This window comes from Hippocampus zosterae, chromosome 12 (assembly GCF_025434085.1).
Source record: "Hippocampus zosterae strain Florida chromosome 12, ASM2543408v3, whole genome shotgun sequence".
NCBI lineage: Eukaryota > Metazoa > Chordata > Actinopteri > Syngnathiformes > Syngnathidae > Hippocampus > Hippocampus zosterae.
The window spans coordinates 18380037-18403538 of record NC_067462.1 but is presented as its reverse complement, the minus strand read 5'-3'; the positions used below and the strand labels follow the sequence as shown (position 1 = coordinate 18403538).

Genomic DNA, 23502 nt, shown 5'->3' with positions numbered 1-23502 from the left:
CAGCCGGTTGATGGCATGTTACTGTAATAATACAAGAGTTGCGGCTTAGAATTGAAGCAGATTTACATCAATTCAATAAATTTAAAATAATTGCCATATCAGAATCTTGGCTTGATGAAGATAAAACAACTGAAATGGAAATAGAAGGTTATGAAATGTTTGCAACTAATAGAGAAAACAAAAAAGGAGGGGGGGGGGGTTGCAATATATGTAGACAAAGCACTTAAATGCAGTAAAATCGAGAGATTGACAAACACAATAGAAAACCTAATGGAATGTCTAACCATTGAAATACACAATAAAAAGGCATCAAATATCATCATAAGTTGCATCTATAGGACACCAGGAACATGTATTGACACATTCAATAAAAAACTAACATATATGCTCAGTTACTACAACGATAAGAAAACACGAATAATATGTGGTGACTTTAACATTGACTTATTAAACCCAAATAGACACAAAAAAACAACTGACTTCATAAATACTATGTACAGCAACAGCTTTTTCACAGTAATCCTGAAACCTAGCAGAATAACAGTTGACACGGCCATATTAATAGATAACATATTTATAAATAAGATTGATCATAAAATGGAAAGTGGACTTCTCATTAATGACATAAGTGACCACTTGCCTGTTTTTGCAGTTTTTCATAATTATTTCGATAGAAAAGCTAAATCAACAAATTGTATAACAGAAATAAGACTAAGAACCCAACGTTCCATCGATGCCTTTAAGCAAGACCTAGAAAAACAAAACTGGACCGAGGTCTACTCAAACGAAGACCCAAATACAGCGTTTGAAGTATTTCAGTCTACCATAATCTCCTTATATGATAAACATTTTCCATTAACTAAAGTTTCCAAAAAGTATAAAGACCCAAGTAAGCCATGGATAACGAAAGGCATAGAAAACGCATGTAAAAAGAAAAACAATTTATATAAATTGTTTTTAAAATTCAGAACTGAAGCAGCAGAAAAAAAATATAAGACCTATAAAAATAAACTAGTAAATATTATAAGAACCAGTAAAAGAGATTATTATCATGCACTATTAGAGCAGAATAAAGGTAACACACAAGAAATATGGAAAATACTTAACCAAGTAATCAGAAATAGTCCTAAAAAAATGGATTATCCAGAGTATTTTATCAAAGGCAAAAATACTATTTTGGAAAAAACTGCAGAAATAGCAACTGAATTTAATGAGTATTTTGTCAACATCGGCAGTAACCTAGCAAAACAAATTCCTGATCCAACAGACCTGTTTGAAGTGGATAGATACGTAGAAAAAAACTCCTCCACGATGTTCCTTACTGCAGTAAAACAAGAAGAAGTATCAAATATTATAAAAACTTTTAAAAATAAAAAGTCAACTGATTGCTTTAATATTGATATGACAATAATCAAGCAGATTATAGAATATGTAGTGCGACCTTTCACACACATATGCAACCTGTCATTCAAAGCTGGTATCTTTCCATCAAAAATGAAAATTGCTAAAGTTATTCCAATCTATAAAAGTGGAGAAAAACATCTGTTTACAAATTATAGACCAATATCACTACAACCACAATTTTCAAAAATATTAGAAAAACTATTTTCTCGCAGACTTGATAGTTTTATACAAAAGCATGCGCTGTTAAGTGAGAATCAATATGGCTTCAGGGAAAAATGGACCACCTCAATGGCAGTTATGGAGTTTGCGGAAGCTGTTGGGGTTTTCCTAGTTCTAAAAAAAGCTTTTGACACAATAGATCACAGTATATTATTGAAAAAAACTAGAAAGATATGGCATTAGAGGTGTAGCTTATAAATGGATAAGTTATTTAGAAAACAGATATCAGTACGTGCAACTCAACAATAAAAAACGAATCAACTGAAAATCACTCACGGAGTACCTCAGGGGTCAGTGCTTGGTCCAAAACTATTCATCTTATATATAAATGATATCTGCAAGGTCTCAAAACTATTTAAATGTGTCCTATTGGCTGATGATACAACTTTCTACTGTTCTGGAATAAATCTGAAACAGCTCCTGACAACCGTAGAAAACGAATTAAACAAATTAAAAAACTGGTTCGAAACTCAATTGAAATAGAAAGAGCGTATGAAACCAAGTTTCTCGGATTAGTAATAGACTCAAAACTATGTTGGAAACCACATATCGATAACGTAAAAAGAAAAATAGCCAAGACCGTAGGGATCCTCTACAAAACCAAGGAAGTGCTAAATAAGAGATCCTTGTACACATTATACACTTCATTATTATTACCATACATGACCTACTGTGTGGAAATATGGGGAAATGCCTGCAAAACAAACACACTCCCTATTCTCAAACTACAAAAAAAAGCAATTCGAATTATTAATAGATCAAATTATACGGAACCCACAAATCCACTATTTATTAAATTAAATACGATGAAATTTTATGACCTGGTTGACTTTAAAATCGCCCAATTAATGTACAAAGCACACAATAACCTGCTCTGCTAAAACATTCAGAAGTTTTTTGAAATTCGAGAAAGCAACTATGAATTAAGAGGTACCAACTTATTCAAAAAACTCAAAACAAGAACAAACATCAAGCAAAGAAGTGTATCTAGCAAAGGTGTTAATCTGTGGAATAATCTCGAAACGGACCTAAAAATGAGTAAATCGCTTGCTGAGTTCAAAAACAAATTCAAAAAAATAGTACAAACAACCTACACCAATCAGAGTTAAAATGATAAATTCTAAACATTAAATATAATGATAAATCAGAACTAAGTTGATAAATAGAGAAAGGTATTGCAATACCCATTATGAATACAAGAGAAAATTGACACAAGAGTGCCAGGGTGAGGATGTATATAATCCCGATACAAACCAAAAGTTGTGAAAATATCACGGTTAAGGGTAAAGTATGAGCCTTAATGGAGACTTCTTCTTACTTTTTCTTTTCTGATTGATATAAAAATGATTTAGTAGATATAAACACATAACGGGGTAGGACAAGATAAGTTTTTTTACTTCATCCTACTCCCTTGAACATAACTGTGTTGAATGAAGACTGATTTCTTTCTTTTACTTTTTTATCTACCTTATTTTCTGTCAAATTATTACTGTATATGTTTTATGTTCAATAAACAACCCAAACCCAAACCAAACATGGGACACTTTGATTAGCTCCTCTTTCATTTATAACTGCATCAAACAACAAACTGCATGCAGGAAAAGTGGTCAAGATTGCACGACTGTGTCTTATCGAGTCAACTACAATTTTATTGTCAAATGTGCTGTATGTGCAACATACCTTTACATTCCCTCTCACAACATGCAACAAGACAAGACACATTAGACACAGACAATCTTATGTGTTGTATTGTAGTTAGAACTGCATGACTGTCCGTGTTTTATGTTGTGTTGTGTTTATTATTTTACTTCATGTTAACTGTTTTGTAAAGCGCTTTGTTACAGCTGCCGCTGTTGTGAAAGCGCTATATAAATCAGCATGTATTGTATTGTATTGTATTTTGTTATTATGACTTCAAGATGGCGCCGCAAAAGTGGCTGCCTTTATAGCAGCTCCTATATTTTGTTCTACTTTCTTCCTTTATAACTTTGCTGCTGTAAATTGGGATTTTCTCCATTGTGAGACAATTATAGGTTTTCTTATTCTTATTCAAATAGTGCATACCAACTAAACTCTTACCTGAGGCAGAAAAAAAATGCAAGCATTTAAAAAAAATAAAATCAAGGCTCTTGAATTGGACTTTTGTCACCACTGGTAAAATTTCCAATCAGAATGTTCATGCACAGTATCGGTAACAGATTTGACACTGGTCGAAACGGCAGATAGTGATATCTGAATTTCAAACCTTAAGTATAGATGTCTGCAACGTTACCATATTTTCATGACTACAAGGCACATTCAAAACTCTTACATGTCCTCCAAAATGGAAGGAACGCCTAATAATGTGGGGCACTTTGTGTATGAACCAAGTTCCAAATTCTGTGAATGATGTGGAGTAGCTGCACTGCATTTGACTGATTGATGTGCGGACAGGCTGCTTATATAAAGGAAAAGCAGGCGTAACTTAGGACAGCATGCAGACATTAAGCGCCTTCCTCAACATTAAACTTAATTCACACAGAGAGGAGAGGAAGACATTAATGTCTACAAGATCTCAAATATCGGCCAGATTTTTTTTTATATTTTCAGACACTGTGGCAGACATGTGCCCATGAATTTTGGTAGAGAATAGAGAGAACATCAAGCCGCGTTAAGCATTATGCCCTATAGTGAACGCCTATGGGCAAGAAAAAGCTCAATTAAAATGTATTATTATTATTATTAATGCTCATAAAATCCTAAACAAAGAGACTATTACTTATTTTCAGAGGTTGAAGTGGATTTAAGTGTTAATTTGGGTGGCGATAAGTTGTCAAACATTAAGACACGTTAAGCTTATTCTCAACAGTGAGCCTCCTGATAGCTTAATGTCCATAAAATCTATGATAGTGTAGCGATTTTTGATATCCACAGAGGTTTACGTGGGCATAGGTAGAAATGTGCATGTGAATTTTGATAACTGCTCGTAGTTTCCTGACATTAACATTACATTTGGCTTTTTTTTTTTAACAATAAGCGTTTTAGTTAGCACGACGTTGCTGATGTATACAATGTTAATTGTGGATAGTGTAACTTAACCTTTTAAATCTGAACCCACTTACCGTACTGTAAAACATTGTTTAGTTTCGAAGGATGGAATTTAATTAAAAACTGAGCTTGGACACAAAAAGTGTCCATATAGTGATATGTAACGTTCAAAACACAAGGCAATGCTATTAATTCGTATTTGTGAATGTTCCGAGCACCGTTATAAATGCACATAAGAGCACTAAACGCGAGTTACTTACCCGTCAGTTTCTGTGATCTGACATTTATATACTTCTTTAGCTTTTTTAATGCTTTTGTTCGAATGGGCTTTTCGTTTGAGGCTAACTTTTGTGCCAGTTGAATCTCTGGATCGTGAACGGCCGCCATTTTCACACTAATTCACGTGGAGCGGTGCTGCTCAGGCGCACTTTCCTTCATTTCGTCGCAGACAGATGACATCACACATTGCCATCACAGGCACGGATGTATGTTCCTGTATCTTGTTTTCGGTTATTTTGAAAAGTCAAAAAGTCAAAGTCAAAAGCCAGCTTTATTGTAAAACATGCTCTATTTACAACATCCAGCATAGATGAAATTTATTTCCCCTCAACCACAGTGCAAATATCCGGTGCATTAAAAAGCACAAAGCTAAAAACAAGGGCAGTGAAAATTGAATACAAAGGACATATATAAATATGAACAAATATAAATAATACATTGCAATCAACAGTCAACAGACAAACAAGTGTACAGAAGAGATTTAGGGCCAATAAAGAAAAAAATCCAAGGTTGGCAAGATTCCCACTTTTGTCTCAGAATTCTAACTTTATTCTCAGAATTCTAACTTATGTCAGAATTCTGACACATTACTCACATTAAAGTCAGGAATTTTGAGAATTAAGACAGAGTTCTAACTTTAATGTTAGAATTCTGACAATAACGGGGGCTTAAAGTTTACAAGCAGGCACCTTTCCTAAGCATTGATAGAATTTGAATGACCCTATCCTCCAAGATCATCTCATCTGGATAGGGTCGGAAAGGAAATTACTCAGGCAAAACGAGAATCCAAAGAGGCCTCGGGAGATGAGTGACCTATGCGAAAGGAGATTTAAAGGTTTTATCCATGCACCCTTTCCTAAGCATTCGTATGCTGCACTCGATGAAAGTGGGAAATCGGAAATATTCCACATGGATTGTCCCAGTCCACCCTCAATGCATTGGGGGGGAATTTAAACAACAAAGACGGCTGATTTTGATAAACTGTTGTTCTGGTTTGTTACAACACATTTGAACCCCAGCTAACCTTCTTCATAATTAATTTTATTCATATAAATAAAGGTATATACTATCTCCAATGCATTTAATGAATTTCACCAAATAATTTAATTAATGCAAGGAGATAGCAGCATGTATGTATTCCAACACTCAGTGCAAATCATGGTGTGCTACATGAAGCCATGTCAAATTAACTAAATGTAATAATATAAATATTCATTCATAATAAATTGGCATTCACGGTTGTGTCTCCATGGAGGTCGTCATTGTTGAGTGACATCACACATCGCAAATTTGATCTGACGTAAACACACACACACACACACGCATACACACAAACAAAACATAAATGTACTCTTTATTTCAATAGCGCACAAGTATGAGCATAAACCTATTTGACTTATTTTAACATGAACATACATTTCTTGTATATTAATTATTCCACTTTGTGTGCTACGTGAAGTCATGTCAAAAAAGTCATGTATACTCGTTTGCTTCCCAACACTTCATTTGTTCTTCTTGGATCAGGTCTCTGAGTTTTTGTGCTGTACTCAGCCATTCCATGTTTCTTCTGCCTTTAGCATCTTCAATGAGTGCTGTAATACTGCTGAGACTGTCTCTCAGAGACCTCGGTTCAGGTGTTTTTTCTTCAGCATCTTCCCACTCTTCCTCTTCCTCTTTAATGACAAAACCAGTCTCTCCATATTCCTGGTTATGGGTTGCAATATTACTGTCCATTTGCAGCAGGTCTTCTAGTGTGCTCTCTGGTGCTACTTTTTTTAGGCTCTGCAGATCATCATTGTAGAACTGGAAAGCTTCTTCCTCTTGTGTTGCTTGGCTTGCTTCACCAGAAAAGTTGCATTTTGAAGTGAGAAAGAGGTCCTTTACGATTCTTAGCCGTTTCCTTTGCATTCTATCCACGCTTCATCTTCTTTCTGCTGGCAAACATTTCATCATCCTCATCTGTAGAGACTTCCTCTGGATAGCCATCTTGAGGAAATAGACCTAACCGAAAAAAAAGGCAGAGGATGAGTCACATAACACAAATAAACAAGAAAGACATTGTGTCGTATCAGGCAATTTAAAAATAACAATACCTTCACTGAGATCCTGCAGCCTGCCATGAAAGAGAGAGAAAGTATGTTGAAAGACAAGAGGTCTGATAATGCATATCATAAACTACATTCGACTGGCGTAAAAATCACTCTTTTCCCAATCTGCTGAACAACTCTCTGATCCACTGAAATTTTAAGACACTGGCCAAAAATAGGATCCACTGGAGAGTTCCCAGGCGAAAACCACTGTTGACCAAAAAGAACACAAAGGCTCATCTCACATTTGCCAAAAGACATCAAGATGATCCTCAAAACCTTTGGAAAAAACATTCTGTCGACCGATGAATCAAAAATTGAATTTGTGCGGCCTGTTACATTTGGGGTAGAAATGATAGCATTTGATTAATAAAACATGGTGTTGCCAATGTGATGGTCTGGGGCTGCTTTTCTATCTGAGGACAAGGTCAATTTGCTGTGATTGATGGGACAATGAATTCTGCTGTCTACTAGAAAATCCTGAAGGATGATGTCCGACCATCAGTTTAGTTTGCACCCTCAAACTCAAGCACTCTTGGATCATGCAGAAAGACAACTAACCGTAACACAACAGCAAGTCCATCTCTGAACGGCTCAAAAAACAAAAGAAAATAAAGTAAGATTTTGCAGTGGTCAAGTCAAAGTCCGGATTTGAATCCAATAGAGATGCTGTGGCGTGACCTCAAAAGGGAAACTCTCCAATGTGGCATAGTTGAATTAAATCTGCCAAAGTGGGCCAAAATTCCTCCATAGCGTCAAAGACTGACCACAAATTATCGCAAATGCTTGATTTCAGTTATTGCTGCCAAGGGCGTCACAACCCATTACTAGCTTCAAGGGGCAATTACTTCTTCCACATAAGGACAGGAAGGTTTGGCTTTTCTTTTTGCCATATTTAAATCACACGGACCACAACAACAGATACAGTATGATACTTTCAAAACTGTCTGAGGGGCTACAAAACTTACACTTTGATGATTTTGTAGAGCCTCTCTCTATTGTGGCTGGGTGTGCTACTTCGAATTGACACCTCTAAGAGCTTGTCAGCAAGAGCTGCATAGTCAAACTGTAAAATAGATGTTTCATTAGAAGGGGGAAAGCAGAACATGGTATTTATCAAGAGCTCTGACTAAAGTGGTGCAGTGTAGCATATGTCTTTCCAATGAAAACCCAAGTATCCCAAAATATGTGTTCATTCTTGGAAAAACAACAACATGCATTTAGGATAAAAATACAATACTAACCTGTAGAACTGGTGCTGTATTATCATCATCATCATCATCATCAAATTGTAACTCTGTGTCGGAGTCTCCTGATTCATGAGCACCCTGTTTCAAGTATGATTTACTGCCTGAAAACAAAATAACCAGCAAATAATGTCTTCCTGGCATAAAAATTCAATTCAATTCAGTCATTTATCTACAAAATTATGTAACATTCATGGAGTTCTTTTTAAAACACTGTAGCATTCATGATTTGCAATCAATAACTTACACAAAAACAGGTTGTTGTGTGCTATATAAATAGTGATTCTGAACGGAAACTCAAAGTTTGGGGAATATTTTTTTTTTGGTCAGATTGCACTTAATGTTGCGTACTATATAGCAGTGGTCCCAAACACTTGCCCGTGGGCCTTTTGGTACTGAGCTGAACGATCGCTTGTGTGGCGCTTTCTCCAAAGCTATGGAAAGAAATCAAGCCTGCTGTTGGCCATGTGCAAGGTACATTCTCAAAAACGGGCATGACGACAATCCAGTTGAATCAGCTGAACAAGTATTACTGAAGTGATGATGTGGAAAGCATGTTAATGCCAGCGGATTTGCACATCCTGCCCACCTAAAGATGAGCGGTTTAGTCGCTATGACCTAGCAATGCGGCCACCAAAATATCAAACACCGTATGTAGGATGGATTCGTTCATCCATCCATCCGTCCATTTTGCAAAGTGCTAACTTCAAAATCATTACGTTGACACTTTGAAAGGAAAATCAACTCAAAAATGTTCTTTAAAACAATATGCATTATGCAGCCTCATTAGTCTAAACATGGTATTACGATTAATATTGTGTTTGTGGAAAAATTAAACAACAAACTCTTCCCATTTTTGTGAAAATGTACCGTTAATCTGCTTCACGGGGTCCTCTTCATCATCAGAGGACTGGCCTGAATCAGAGGACTCTGCTTCTTTCAGCTCCCTCATCAGATCCTCAATGGCATAGGGAGCCTGGTCAATAATTGTGTTGAAGATGCTGTTGCAGATCGCTCGGAAAAGTGTCCGACTGGTGAGACGGTCAATTAAAGAGAATGGTCGATCAGTGGATGGCAAATATTACAAAGCAAGCAGGAAGCTTCAGATCAAGGCAGAATTTCGCTGCCATTCATCAGTGACGCTCCTAAAACTAGTATGATCAATAAAGGATGTGTTGCCTGTAATATTACACGACCAGGACGCCAGCCAAATCCTCTTGAACACTGACATCCAAATTGGAGATATTTTGCTTTGGTGACGTTATTCAATGTTAAGGTCAAAAGTTGTATGATTGTCTGGCAAATTAGATGAATACACTTTCAAGCCATTGAAATGAAAACATATTCAAAGGCCCGATAATTCTACCACATTTGAAGTAAACATATTCCGCTGGGTTATGGGGTATTCAAGACTGACAAAACGTTTTCATATACGTAAAATTATTGTTACCCCTCTGTTAATGAAAGAATAACCCTCAGTGATCACAGAAATAACTTCAATCTGACCAAAGTACAGTCAAACCCCGGCTTTCGGATTTCGACCAGAAAATTTGAGATTTTTACACCTCAGGTTAGAACTGAAAACCGGTTTTCGACCAAACTGAGCACACCCGAATACGCCACTTGACTCCTTTCGGGTTTCTTACACGAGCAAGTGACGCTTACACGTTTGACGTTCACAAAAATACCGGTATTATGAAACAGTCTTGGTTATTCTATAATTTACTGGTTGTAGCGTGGTAACTTTATGAATAAAACATTTGTCATAAGGTGTCATATGCTGTCGGTAGAACTAACGATGACACGTGGTAGATTCTTTCGTCAAATTGATAGTAGATTACACATGCATCGTCTTGGGAAGAGGATGTCAAGCCACAGCAATACTTACCTGTATTAATGATTACCAGGAAATTAATCTTTGCGGTGTGAGACTGGAAAAAAATACTCTGATTTTGTGGTGTGCTGTATTCATGATGCCATATGAGTACAACATAATTTGATCCATTTATTTCGTTGAATAATCCTGGAGTACACAGCTGCTGATATAATGTTCATTGTTAATGCATAGTTTTCAAACATTTACCCTTGAAGCATTATACTTTGGAGTATCAGAATTCTTGATTATGAATATCAGTCAAAATAGAAAAATGGCTTCCTATGATGAACGTTTACGGAACCCAAAATTAGTTACCATGGTTTCCCATTGGGTAATCCAACGGAATCGAAAAACGTGAATTTCCTAAATCCTCAGGCCTGCTACGGTACATCTTTTTTTCCCACCCGCAACGATCAGTTTGACAATCGCCACCATTGTTGTTTTGATCTCGCATGAAGTAATGTCGCATGTCGTTCTTGCAATATGCGGAAAGTAGATGATTGCCAAGTTTTGTATCGTTAAAACAAGTGTTGCGAACAAGTGTTGCGAATGTTTATTGCGGAGGTATCACGGAGGAAGCAGCTAAAGTTGGATAGTTTTTTGCGATAAGTTGACTTTGAGAAAGCCTTGCATCATTGGAAGCGGAGTAAAGAGAGGAGAATTTATGAACGCAAAGACTAAACTATGGAATGAAATAAGAACCTATTTCTCAGCAAATCTCGTATGCCTGAATTATTAAAATTTTTGCAGCATTTGTTGATAAGAAATAAACCTATTAGCAATGTATATTGTTGCTGTTTGTGTTATTATCATATGCAATTGAATAAGTAGACCATTTAAGAATTCGAAATTTGGGACTCTCGAAATGCCTAATGGGACTCACTTTTCTCATCAGCCAGTCCCTGGGACTGGCTGGGGTTAAACTGTAATATTATCACTCCGCGCGCACACACACGCACTCACACACAAACACACACTCACACAAAATGTACTTTTTAGTACATATTTTTTAAGTCAACACCATTAAAAATGGTGTGGAAGATTTAAAAAAATATACTTCCCTGCAGATATGAAATCAAACAAAAGGACGCTAAGAGGAACTTACTCCTTGGTCTTGGCTGCCGTTTTGCAGAATGGCTCGATGAATCTCAGGTTCTGGTCAGCAGTGAGCTACGGAGAAAAAATGTGATATTTCCTCAAAATCTTTTGCAGAATCCTCTATAATGGATGTGTCACTCAAACTATAATATTGGCATTTAGAGTGGATAGACATCAAAATTTCATATCTAAATTCTCTTCAGTTTATTTTTGTCAAGTGAAAGGCATTCAACAGGATCAATAAAATAAATACGGACAAGTACCCAAATCTCCATCTACGCTCCATACTCCAAATGACCCGTTTGGATCATAACTTTACCTCTGATGCACCCACAGCTCCTAGTTCCGTCAAGTAAAGGTCCAAGATATGAAACTGCAGACCAGCAGGTGCACCGTTGCCACTGTTCAGGAGCTCTGTTGCAAAGAGCTCCAGAAATCTTGAGACCACACTAAAAAAAAAAAAAAAAAATAGAAAAGACATTATGTAAAATATTTAACCTATGTTATGACGTACTGTACAATTTGCGCATGACAGTTTTTATGGATTACCTGCTATCCCAATTGTTTCTCTTCAGCATCTCAAAGCTTTGTCTGAACATGAAGCGGATCAGCTGTAATACGAAAAGAAGGGCCACCATAAGGGGGAGAAAAGTGATATATTCATGGACGCGCGCGCACGCACACACACCTGGAAAAACTTGTCCATTCGTAGTCTGTCAATGCCAGTCCACTCTCTTTTGAAGGTCTTAAGGGAGCTCTCCAGATATAATAGTTCTGTGGAAAACAATTTTCACCACCGGCTTTTGACATTTTAATTTGTATTTGGAATTACACCAGCATAGGATCAACTTACGTCCATCAATGTCATGAAAGGTGTGAATCAGTGTGCAAACAGAGTTGGAAAGCTCCTCCTGTGAACAACATTGTGCCTCAAATTAAGCAAATAGAAAGTGAAACAATCCAAGAAAGGCTCAATATATTTAACAATTAAATGGCAGTGGGTGCCATTAATTCAGCCCAGCACGCAGGGTCGTGGTGGCCAGAGGGAATATTGTGGGATTCCTGAATGGCCGGTCCATTTCAGGACCAGTTTAACAATCCCTGCCCCCAAATGGCATAAAAATTACGTTTTTGCGCATGACAGCCGCTGTCTACAGTCACCGAGTGGTTGCACCGCGACTCCAGCGGTCCATCAAAATACATCTCCTAGACGCCTCCTTAGTGAGGTGTTCCGGGCATGTCCCAATGGTAGGAATTCCTTGGGGCGAACCAGGACAGCCTGGGAACGCCTTGGGAAGAGCTCAAAGAAGTGATTGGCGACAAATCACAGCTCAGCCTGAAAATGTTCCACAAGCCGTGACGAAAGAAATAAAGAAATACCTGTAAAAGTGGTTTGTCCTGCATCCACAAGCAGTAGAACAGACCTTTCCACAGCTTGAGCATTTCTTCACTCGTAAAGCCATCTGGACAAAGAATAATAAAACCAAAGGAGCGCCTTGGTGAATAAGATAAGAAAACCTTTATTAGACTCGCAATGGAGAAATTCCCGATTCACAGCTGCAAAGTTATGAAAGGAAGAAGTAGAACAACAAAATATAGGAGCTGCTCTAAAGGCAGCCACTCACGCGGCACCATTTTGAAGTCAAAATAACAAAAATAACACAACACATGGGACACAGACAGTCGTGCAATCTTCACCACTTTTCTGCATACACTTTGTTGCCTCAAGCAGTTATAGATGAAAGAGGAGAGGATCAAAGTGTCCTTTCACCAGTCGATCAGAGACGTCATGCTGAAAATGTGCACACGTCTGCTACAAGCTAAGTTTTGAAAGCAAACACGAAGCTGTAGCGTCCAGTGACGAAAAAGAGATTGGCTCACATCTCCTGTCACATGCAAATCCACTTCAATTCCAAGCCGCGACTCCCAGTTCCACATCCGCATCGGCGCTACGCGCTAACATCCCCTCTTCTCATCGTCGGCTCCTCAAGCCTTACATCCATCCAGCCGCAGACCGTTCAACAGCACCAATCTCTCCGCTGAACAAAGTGGGGCTGTGAAAAATGCTGCCCATTACAGGCGCAAGACACAAGCGCCCCGGGACTGTCCAGCAACGACAGTCAAATGGCGCTGATATTCCTCCCAGTCAAAAACAGTGCTGGTATACCCATGCTGCCGAGAAGGCGCAACCACCAAGCACAGAGTCTTGATGAATGTCGTGGCCAAAAAATGCTGAAAAAAGTCCACATCAGGTCCACACGACATAACAACAAACACAAAGTTACAAAACAAACACAAAAATAACAACAAAAAAGCAAAGCTCATGAGAGCACTTGCAGACGGCTGCCAACTCGGGCGCCATCTTGCCTTCAAATCGAATCGAGTATTATATCAGCTGTTTTTGGACAAAGCAAGGACAAGGAAGGCAGCTTTCATTAGATCGTACATTTCATACAGAAAGTAACTCACCACGCTCCATTTTAAAACAAATAAGCTATTCACACACAGACCTCATAACTAGAAGAAAGGGGACATTTGAGTAAACATTGATCAGGAGGGACTACTACAGTGTTAGGTTGTCAGAATCAAATGCGTGTAGATTTATTTTTACCTATTAACCCTCGAAGTCCACCGCTTGCGATAAATGTAAAATTATGTCTTTGAATCAAAGGCTAAGGCATTCGGAAAAACACGTGAGAGCTGAAACGTATGGGGGGGGTTCTAAAATGGCCTAAATTTCATGACGTCACCGGCTGATAGTTCTCAGGCATTACAGCAATAATAAAAAAGGTTTTGATTCCGTAATCTTCACAATTTACATATTTTGCACCATAGAGACCCATTAAAATTCATATTTTTGAAAGCGTCGTAAACCTAATGTGTAAACATGCATTTCACACGATTTTTACGTCAATCGCTTTGTTTTCGCTTGGACAGACATATGCATACCACATTGTTGGGTTGAGGTCATTCCAATTGTGCAACTTTTAGGTGGCGCCAGAGGATCGCAAATGAGTTTGCCTCTTTGCAGGAGGCTTCAAACCAATGCATTTTACATGAACACGTCCGGTCGGGATTGTTAGTAGGGCTTGGTTGGGACCTCCAGACACAATTTTTTTTTCCTTTTGCAAAAAATAAAGAATAAAAAAATCCCAAAGAACTAATAAAAACTATATATATGTATGGATAGCACAGATGCCTCTGAACATTTTGAGTGTTTGAAAAAAAAAAAAAGAATGTTTGTATAACACAAAATACATCATTACAAAAATTGTAAAATGCGTAACTTAGGGTTTTTTTTCATTTGAAGGACCCATTAAACTGCCTTTGAAAAGTAGTCTGAAGTTTGTTGCTAGTCGAAACAGGGCACACGCTGCGAGCCCCGAAATTCCCCATCCCACTAAGCAGCGCACAATTACAAGTGTTTTCGAAGGCAGCAACAGTATGTGATGGCAATAAACATGGGATCAGGTCGGCCTCCAATCGATAAAAACAAGTCAAGCCAACCTCCACAACGATTGTTCATCCTCTATGACGGTAACGCCGCCAAGTGCTGCAAAAGCCAATTTAAAAATAAAAGCCTAACTAGTGTCCTGCTATTGATTGGTAGCCGTCAATTTTGAAGTTTCACAGCCGGCATTCACAGCCGGTTGATGGCATGTTACTGTAATAATACAAGAGTTGCGGCTTAGAATTGAAGCAGATTTACATCAATTCAATAAATTTAAAATAATTGCCATATCAGAATCTTGGCTTGATGAAGATAAAACAACTGAAATGGAAATAGAAGGTTATGAAATGTTTGCAACTAATAGAGAAAACAAAAAAGGAGGGGGGGGGGGGTTGCAATATATGTAGACAAAGCACTTAAATGCAGTAAAATCGAGAGATTGACAAACACAATAGAAAACCTAATGGAATGTCTAACCATTGAAATACACAATAAAAAGGCATCAAATATCATCATAAGTTGCATCTATAGGACACCAGGAACATGTATTGACACATTCAATAAAAAACTAACATATATGCTCAGTTACTACAACGATAAGAAAACACGAATAATATGTGGTGACTTTAACATTGACTTATTAAACCCAAATAGACACAAAAAAACAACTGACTTCATAAATACTATGTACAGCAACAGCTTTTTCCCAGTAATCCTGAAACCTAGCAGAATAACAGTTGACACGGCCATATTAATAGATAACATATTTATAAATAAGATTGATCATAAAATGGAAAGTGGACTTCTCATTAATGACATAAGTGACCACTTGCCTGTTTTTGCAGTTTTTCATAATTATTTCGATAGAAAAGCTAAATCAACAAATTGTATAACAGAAATAAGACTAAGAACCCAACGTTCCATCGATGCCTTTAAGCAAGACCTAGAAAAACAAAACTGGACCGAGGTCTACTCAAACGAAGACCCAAATACAGCGTTTGAAGTATTTCAGTCTACCATAATCTCCTTATATGATAAACATTTTCCATTAACTAAAGTTTCCAAAAAGTATAAAGACCCAAGTAAGCCATGGATAACGAAAGGCATAGAAAACGCATGTAAAAAGAAAAACAATTTATATAAATTGTTTTTAAAATTCAGAACTGAAGCAGCAGAAAAAAAATATAAGACCTATAAAAATAAACTAGTAAATATTATAAGAACCAGTAAAAGAGATTATTATCATGCACTATTAGAGCAGAATAAAGGTAACACACAAGAAATATGGAAAATACTTAACCAAGTAATCAGAAATAGTCCTAAAAAAATGGATTATCCAGAGTATTTTATCAAAGGCAAAAATACTATTTTGGAAAAAACTGCAGAAATAGCAACTGAATTTAATGAGTATTTTGTCAACATCGGCAGTAACCTAGCAAAACAAATTCCTGATCCAACAGACCTGTTTGAAGTGGATAGATACGTAGAAAAAAACTCCTCCACGATGTTCCTTACTGCAGTAAAACAAGAAGAAGTATCAAATATTATAAAAACTTTTAAAAATAAAAAGTCAACTGATTGCTTTAATATTGATATGACAATAATCAAGCAGATTATAGAATATGTAGTGCGACCTTTCACACACATATGCAACCTGTCATTCAAAGCTGGTATCTTTCCATCAAAAATGAAAATTGCTAAAGTTATTCCAATCTATAAAAGTGGAGAAAAACATCTGTTTACAAATTATAGACCAATATCACTACAACCACAATTTTCAAAAATATTAGAAAAACTATTTTCTCGCAGACTTGATAGTTTTATACAAAAGCATGCGCTGTTAAGTGAGAATCAATATGGCTTCAGGGAAAAATGGACCACCTCAATGGCAGTTATGGAGTTTGCGGAAGCTGTTGGGGTTTTCCTAGTTCTAAAAAAAGCTTTTGACACAATAGATCACAGTATATTATTGAAAAAAACTAGAAAGATATGGCATTAGAGGTGTAGCTTATAAATGGATAAGTTATTTAGAAAACAGATATCAGTACGTGCAACTCAACAATAAAAAACGAATCAACTGAAAATCACTCACGGAGTACCTCAGGGGTCAGTGCTTGGTCCAAAACTATTCATCTTATATATAAATGATATCTGCAAGGTCTCAAAACTATTTAAATGTGTCCTATTGGCTGATGATACAACTTTCTACTGTTCTGGAATAAATCTGAAACAGCTCCTGACAACCGTAGAAAACGAATTAAACAAATTAAAAAACTGGTTCGACAGAAATAAATTGTCACTCAACCTGAAAAAAATCGAAGTCAATTGTTTTTGGCACAAGACCAATCAAACACCAAGCTAAAATTATGATAAACTCAATTGAAATAGAAAGAGCGTATGAAACCAAGTTTCTCGGATTAGTAATAGACTCAAAACTATATTGGAAACCACATATCGATAACGTAAAAAGAAAAATAGCCGAGACCGTAGGGATCCTCTACAAAACCAAGGAAGTGCTAAATAAGAGATCCTTGTACACATTATAAACTTCATTATTATTACCATACATGACCTACCGTGTGGAAATATGGGGAAATGCCTGCAAAACAAACACACTCCCTATTCTCAAACTACAAAAAAAAGCAATTCGAATTATTAATAGATCAAATTATACGGAACCCACAAATCCACTATTTATTAAATTAAATACGATGAAATTTTATGACCTGGTTGACTTTAAAATCGCCCAATTAATGTACAAAGCACACAATAACCTGCTCTGCTAAAACATTCAGAAGTTTTTTGAAATTCGAGAAAGCAACTCTGAATTAAGAGGTACCAACTTATTCAAAAAACTCAAAACAAGAACAAACATCAAGCAAAGAAGTGTATCTAGCAAAGGTGTTAATCTGTGGAATAATCTCGAAACGGACCTAAAAATGAGTAAATCGCTTGCCGAGTTCAAAAACAAATTCAAAAAAATAGTACAAACAACCTACACCAATCAGAGTTAAAATGATAAATTCTAAACATTAAATATAATGATAAATCAGAACTAAGTTGATAAATAGAGAAAGGTATTGCAATACCCATTATGAATACAAGAGAAAATTGACACAAGAGTGCCAGGGTGAGGATGTATATAATCCCGATACAAACCAAAAGTTGTGAAAATATCACGGTTAAGGGTAAAGTATGAGCCTTAATGGAGACTTCTTCTTACTTTTTCTTTTCTGATTGATATAAAAATGATTTAGTAGATATAAACACATAACGGGGTAGGACAAGATAAGTTTTTTTACTTCATCCTACTCCCTTGAACATAACTGTGTTGAATGAAGACTGATTTCTTTCTTTTACTTTTTTATCTACCTTATTTTCTGTCAAATTATTACTGTATATGTTTTATGTTCAATAAACAACCCAAACCCAAACCAAACATGGGACACTTTGATTAGCTCCTCTTTCATTTATAACTGCATCAAACAACAAACTGCATGCAGGAAAAGTGGTCAAGATTGCACGACTGTGTCTTATCGAGTCAACTACAATTTTATTGTCAAATGTGCTGTATGTGCAACATACCTTTACATTCCCTCTCACAACATGCAACAAGACAAGACACATTAGACACAGACAATCTTATGTGTTGTATTGTAGTTAGAACTGCATGACTGTCCGTGTTTTATGTTGTGTTGTGTTTATTATTTTACTTCATGTTAACTGTTTTGTAAAGCGCTTTGTTACAGCTGCCGCTGTTGTGAAAGCGCTATATAAATCAGCATGTATTGTATTGTATTGTATTTTGTTATTATGACTTCAAGATGGCGCCGCAAAAGTGGCTGCCTTTATAGCAGCTCCTATATTTTGTTCTACTTTCTTCCTTTATAACTTTGCTGCTGTAAATTGGGATTTTCTCCATTGTGAGACAATTATAGGTTTTCTTATTCTTATTCAAATAGTGCATACCAACTAAACTCTTACCTGAGGCAGAAAAAAAATGCAAGCATTTAAAAAAAATAAAATCAAGGCTCTTGAATTGGACTTTTGTCACCACTGGTAAAATTTCCAATCAGAATGTTCATGCACAGTATCGGTAACAGATTTGACACTGGTCGAAACGGCAGATAGTGATATCTGAATTTCAAACCTTAAGTATAGATGTCTGCAACGTTACCATATTTTCATGACTACAAGGCACATTCAAAACTCTTACATGTCCTCCAAAATGGAAGGAACGCCTAATAATGTGGGGCACTTTGTGTATGAACCAAGTTCCAAATTCTGTGAATGATGTGGAGTAGCTGCACTGCATTTGACTGATTGATGTGCGGACAGGCTGCTTATATAAAGGAAAAGCAGGCGTAACTTAGGACAGCATGCAGACATTAAGCGCCTTCCTCAACATTAAACTTAATTCACACAGAGAGGAGAGGAAGACATTAATGTCTACAAGATCTCAAATATCGGCCAGATTTTTTTTTATATTTTCAGACACTGTGGCAGACTTGTGCCCATGAATTTTGGTAGAGAATAGAGAGAACATCAAGCCGCGTTAAGCATTATGCCCTATAGTGAACGCCTATGGGCAAGAAAAAGCTCAATTAAAATGTATTATTATTATTATTAATGCTCATAAAATCCTAAACAAAGAGACTATTACTTATTTTCAGAGGTTGAAGTGGATTTAAGTGTTAATTTGGGTGGCGATAAGTTGTCAAACATTAAGACACGTTAAGCTTATTCTCAACAGTGAGCCTCCTGATAGCTTAATGTCCATAAAATCTATGATAGTGTAGCGATTTTTGATATCCACAGAGGTTTACGTGGGCATAGGTAGAAATGTGCATGTGAATTTTGATAACTGCTCGTAGTTTCCTGACATTAACATTACATTTGGCTTTTTTTTTTAACAATAAGCGTTTTAGTTAGCACGACGTTGCTGATGTATCCCTTATATTGCGCCTTGGTCTCCAGTGACCCGTTTCAAGGTTATAATATGTAATAACTACCATGTAGTTGATTTTATTAGAACAAGGCTTTATGATATCCTCCACAACACCTACATAAGCACAGCAAAACTACATTTCACCATTTTGAAAATTCTGAAGGTATCGTCAGAATAAATGTTACAACTGCGGTGTTAGGGTATCATTTTTGACCCGGCAAGGTAAAACTATACAAAACTCAGACATTATCTGACCCCAACCTCCACTCTTTCTCCAAGAAAACAAATCTCTCACAGTACAGTATGTGACCCAACCCCCGCGCGTGAGAACTTGTAATGAAATGTTACAATGTTTACAAATAAACTTGACCTGACTAGACACCTCTCTTGCTCACACACACACACAGACAACCCCCTCCCCTCCCGTCCATGGGAACTTGATTTGACCAGTGCCCAGATTTTCTCGCAGAAATATCTATAAATACCTGAGCCTGGATCATTTGAGTTTCATTGTGCAGCAGCATCTGTCAATTTCATCATGAGCAAAAGGCATTATACAGTCCGTGAGATTCTGGATCACATCCTCGAGGAGGGAGAGGCTTTGGAGGAGATGGATCAGGCTGAAATAGAGGAAGACGTGTCTGAGGACGATTTTGTGGAATATGATCCACATCCAGATGAAGACACATCCGATCCAGATGAGGAAGTAGGACTGAATGAGCCAGAACAGGGCTTTGTTTCGAAGAATGGGCAGGTTTGGTCCTCAATTCCATATGAAAATGAAGGCAGAGCAACATCTGCAAACATTATAAAAATGACCCCTGGACCCACTCGATTTGCGAAGTCACATATTCAAGATATAAAGACTGCATTTCAGCTATTTATACCAAGCTCCATCCAATCAATCTTGATTGAGATGACAAACCTGGAGGGGAGGAAAGTCTTCAGCCAAAGTTGGGAGGACATTGATGGTATCAAACTTGATGCCTACTTCGGCCTTCTGCTTCTTGCTGGGGTGTACAGGTGTGTATTCTGCATCATCTCTTACAAACTCAAATGTTATTTTACACTGTATATTATAAAATTGGCTCACTGGCCACCTAGCCAGTAAAACATCCCTGTATGTAATGTGTTTGTGAATAGCCACAGATAACGACTAAGTCTGTGGTTTACCTCATTCTCGATGTAAAGCATCTATAATATGTAATATGTAATGATATGTAATATGTAAATGCACTATATTTATGAATAGAATGAATTATGATGATGATATTATTATTGATCATCATCATTATGTGTTTCTATTGCCCGTGTTGATGTGCTTTATAAATAAGTTCTCCTTGTCTTGCCTTGACAGATCCAACAATGAAGCCACCTCGAGCCTCTGGGATGCTGAGTCAGGTCGGAATATTTTTTGTGCCACAATGTCCCTTCAGACCTTTCATGTCCTGTCGAGAGTCATCCGCTTTGATAACCGGGAGACCAGAGTAGCACGGCGTGCCCTTGACAAACTTGCTCCCATCAGGGAAGTCTGGGACAAGTGGGTGGAGCGTCTGCCGTCCATGTATAATCCTGGGCCAGAGGTAACTGTAGACGAGCGACTTGTCCCATTCCGAGGCCGCTGTCCGTTCAGGCAGTATATTCCAAACAAACCTGCAAAGTACGGAGTCAAGATCTGGGCAGCATGCGATGCCAGGAGCAGTTATGCTTGGAATATGCAGATCTACACAGGCTAATCTGCAAGTGGAATGGCCGAAAGGAACCAGGGCATGCGGGTGGTGCTGGACTTGACAGAGGGTCTACGTGGGCATAACATCACCTGCGATAACTTTTTCACTTCTTATGCCCTCGGCCAAGAGCTGCTGAAGAGAAAACTGACCATGGTGGGAACAGTAAGAAAAAATAAACCAGAGCTCCCTCCTGCCCTGATTGACACCAAAGACAGAGTTCCTCTCTCCTCAAAATTTGCTTTCACAGAAACCACCACAATGGTGTCCTACATTCCGAAGAAGAGGAAGAATGTCACCCTGATCTCAACCCTCCACAAGGACGCTGCTGTGAGCAGCAGGGAGGACAAGAAGCCAGCAATAATATTGGACTATAACCGTTGCAAAGGGGGAGTTGATGTTCTTGATAAGGTCACTGGCACATACACCTGTCAGAGAAAAACATTACGGTGGCCAATGGTTGTGTTCTTCAACATGCTGGATGTGTCGGCCTACAATGCGTTTGTGGTGTGGACGGAGGTCAGTACTGGATGGAACATTGGGAAGTTCAACAGGAGGAGGCTCTTTCTGGAGGAGCTGGGGAAGGCTCTGGTGAGGCCACATATAGAGAGACGCCAGCGGGTACCCCGAGCTCCTGGCAGTGCCGAGTTGGTGAGAGAGCTGCAGGCAGCAAGTAAGGCAGCGACTTCTACAGGGTCTACAGGGCTCCGGCCAGTGGATGCCAAAGGCACCAAAAGAAAGAGGTGCCAGTTTTGCCCTTCAAACAAAGACAGAAAAACGACGACAACCTGCCACAATTGTAAAAAATACATTTGCAGGGAGCACATGCAAACATTTGCTTTCTGTGATTCGTGCAGGTGAACACACACACACACACATCTTCAAGTTTGTGTTCATTAATCATAATTGATCTGTGAATATTATTTGAATCAAATAAAGTTGGTGATTGAATTTTTATTTTCTGAATCAAACAGTGTTGATGTTTGAAAAAAAATGTTTTCTGTGTTCATGCAGTCATCATTATTCTGAGGTTGGTGTTTTTGGTAAATAAAGTTGTTTTCTGAAGAACAAAGGCTCCTTTTTTCTAACAAATTTATGCGGGTCAAATTTGACCCTAGCACCACCAATGTAACTATGATTAATATATATATATATGTTAAACTTTTTTTCCAGAAGTTATATTCTAATATTGTTCTATTATAGTCAGAAAACATTATTATCAATGGGTTTCACATTTAGTTAACATATGGTTAAACAACCTTATTTTCAGCTAAAAAATAAGGTTGGATGTGAAAATAAGGGACATGATGTGTCTCAGGGGCCATAAAATCCAATTACAATAGGATTTTATGGTTATGAATGCATATAATGTTAGTTAGGATGTAGTATTAACAATATTGAGTGATACTCCTTTCTTTTTAATGATTAGGACTAAGTTAGACCCTGGGTAAAAATTGACCCGCAAACAACAGACAGTGGTGGTCGTTTCTAACACAACATGAGGGGTATACAATGTTAATTGTGGATAGTGTAACTTAACCTTTTGAATCTGAACCCACTTACCGTACTGTAAAACATTGTTTAGTTTCGAAGGATGGAATTTAATTAAAAACTGAGCTTGGACACAAAAAGTGTCCATATAGTGATATGTAACGTTCAAAACACAAGGCAATGCTATTAATTCGTATTTGTGAATGTTCCGAGCACCGTTATAAATGCACATAAGAGCACTAAACGCGAGTTACTTGCCCGTCAGTTTCTGTGATCTGACATTTATATACTTCTTTAGCTTTTTTAATGCTTTTGTTCGAATGGGCTTTTCGTTTGAGGCTAACTTTTGTGCCAGTTGAATCTCTGGATCGTGAACGGCCGCCATTTTCACACTAATTCACGTGGAGCGGTGCTGCTCAGGCGCACTTTCCTTCATTTCGTCGCAGACAGATGACATCACACATTGCCATCACAGGCACGGATGTATGTTCCTGTATCTTGTTTTCGGTTATTTTGAAAAGTCAAAAAGTCAAAGTCAAAAGCCAGCTTTATTGTAAAACATGCTCTATTTACAACATCCAGCATAGATGAAATTTATTTCCCCTCAACCACAGTGCAAATATCCGGTGCATTAAAAAGCACAAAGCT

The 23502-nt window shown here is 37.5% G+C and overlaps 1 protein-coding gene, 1 long non-coding RNA gene and 2 pseudogenes across 2 annotated transcripts in view; 2 read left to right on the top strand and 2 right to left on the bottom strand.

The window, feature by feature from the left end:
- LOC127612044 (ribosomal RNA processing protein 1 homolog A-like) overlaps window positions 1-5076 on the bottom strand; it is a 189444-nt pseudogene extending 184368 nt beyond the window's left edge.
- LOC127612110 (ribosomal RNA processing protein 1 homolog A-like) overlaps window positions 1-23502 on the top strand; it is a 162840-nt pseudogene that overhangs the window by 54654 nt on the left and 84684 nt on the right.
- LOC127612121 (uncharacterized) overlaps window positions 1-23502 on the top strand; it is a 35856-nt gene that overhangs the window by 4228 nt on the left and 8126 nt on the right. The gene's annotated exons all lie outside the window — the stretch shown is intronic.
- The window catches only part of LOC127612085 (ribosomal RNA processing protein 1 homolog A-like), a 38859-nt gene continuing 22166 nt past the window's right edge, over window positions 6810-23502 (bottom strand). Inside the window, exons 9-13 of the mRNA XM_052083063.1 lie at window positions 9134-9155; window positions 8261-8367; window positions 7985-8082; window positions 7023-7042; window positions 6810-6930 (exon numbers count right to left, since the gene is read on the bottom strand). Coding sequence (XP_051939023.1) covers window positions 6839-6930; window positions 7023-7042; window positions 7985-8082; window positions 8261-8367; window positions 9134-9155 — 339 coding nt within the window. The 3' untranslated portion in view covers window positions 6810-6838. The remainder of the gene's footprint in view (window positions 6931-7022; window positions 7043-7984; window positions 8083-8260; window positions 8368-9133; window positions 9156-23502) is intronic.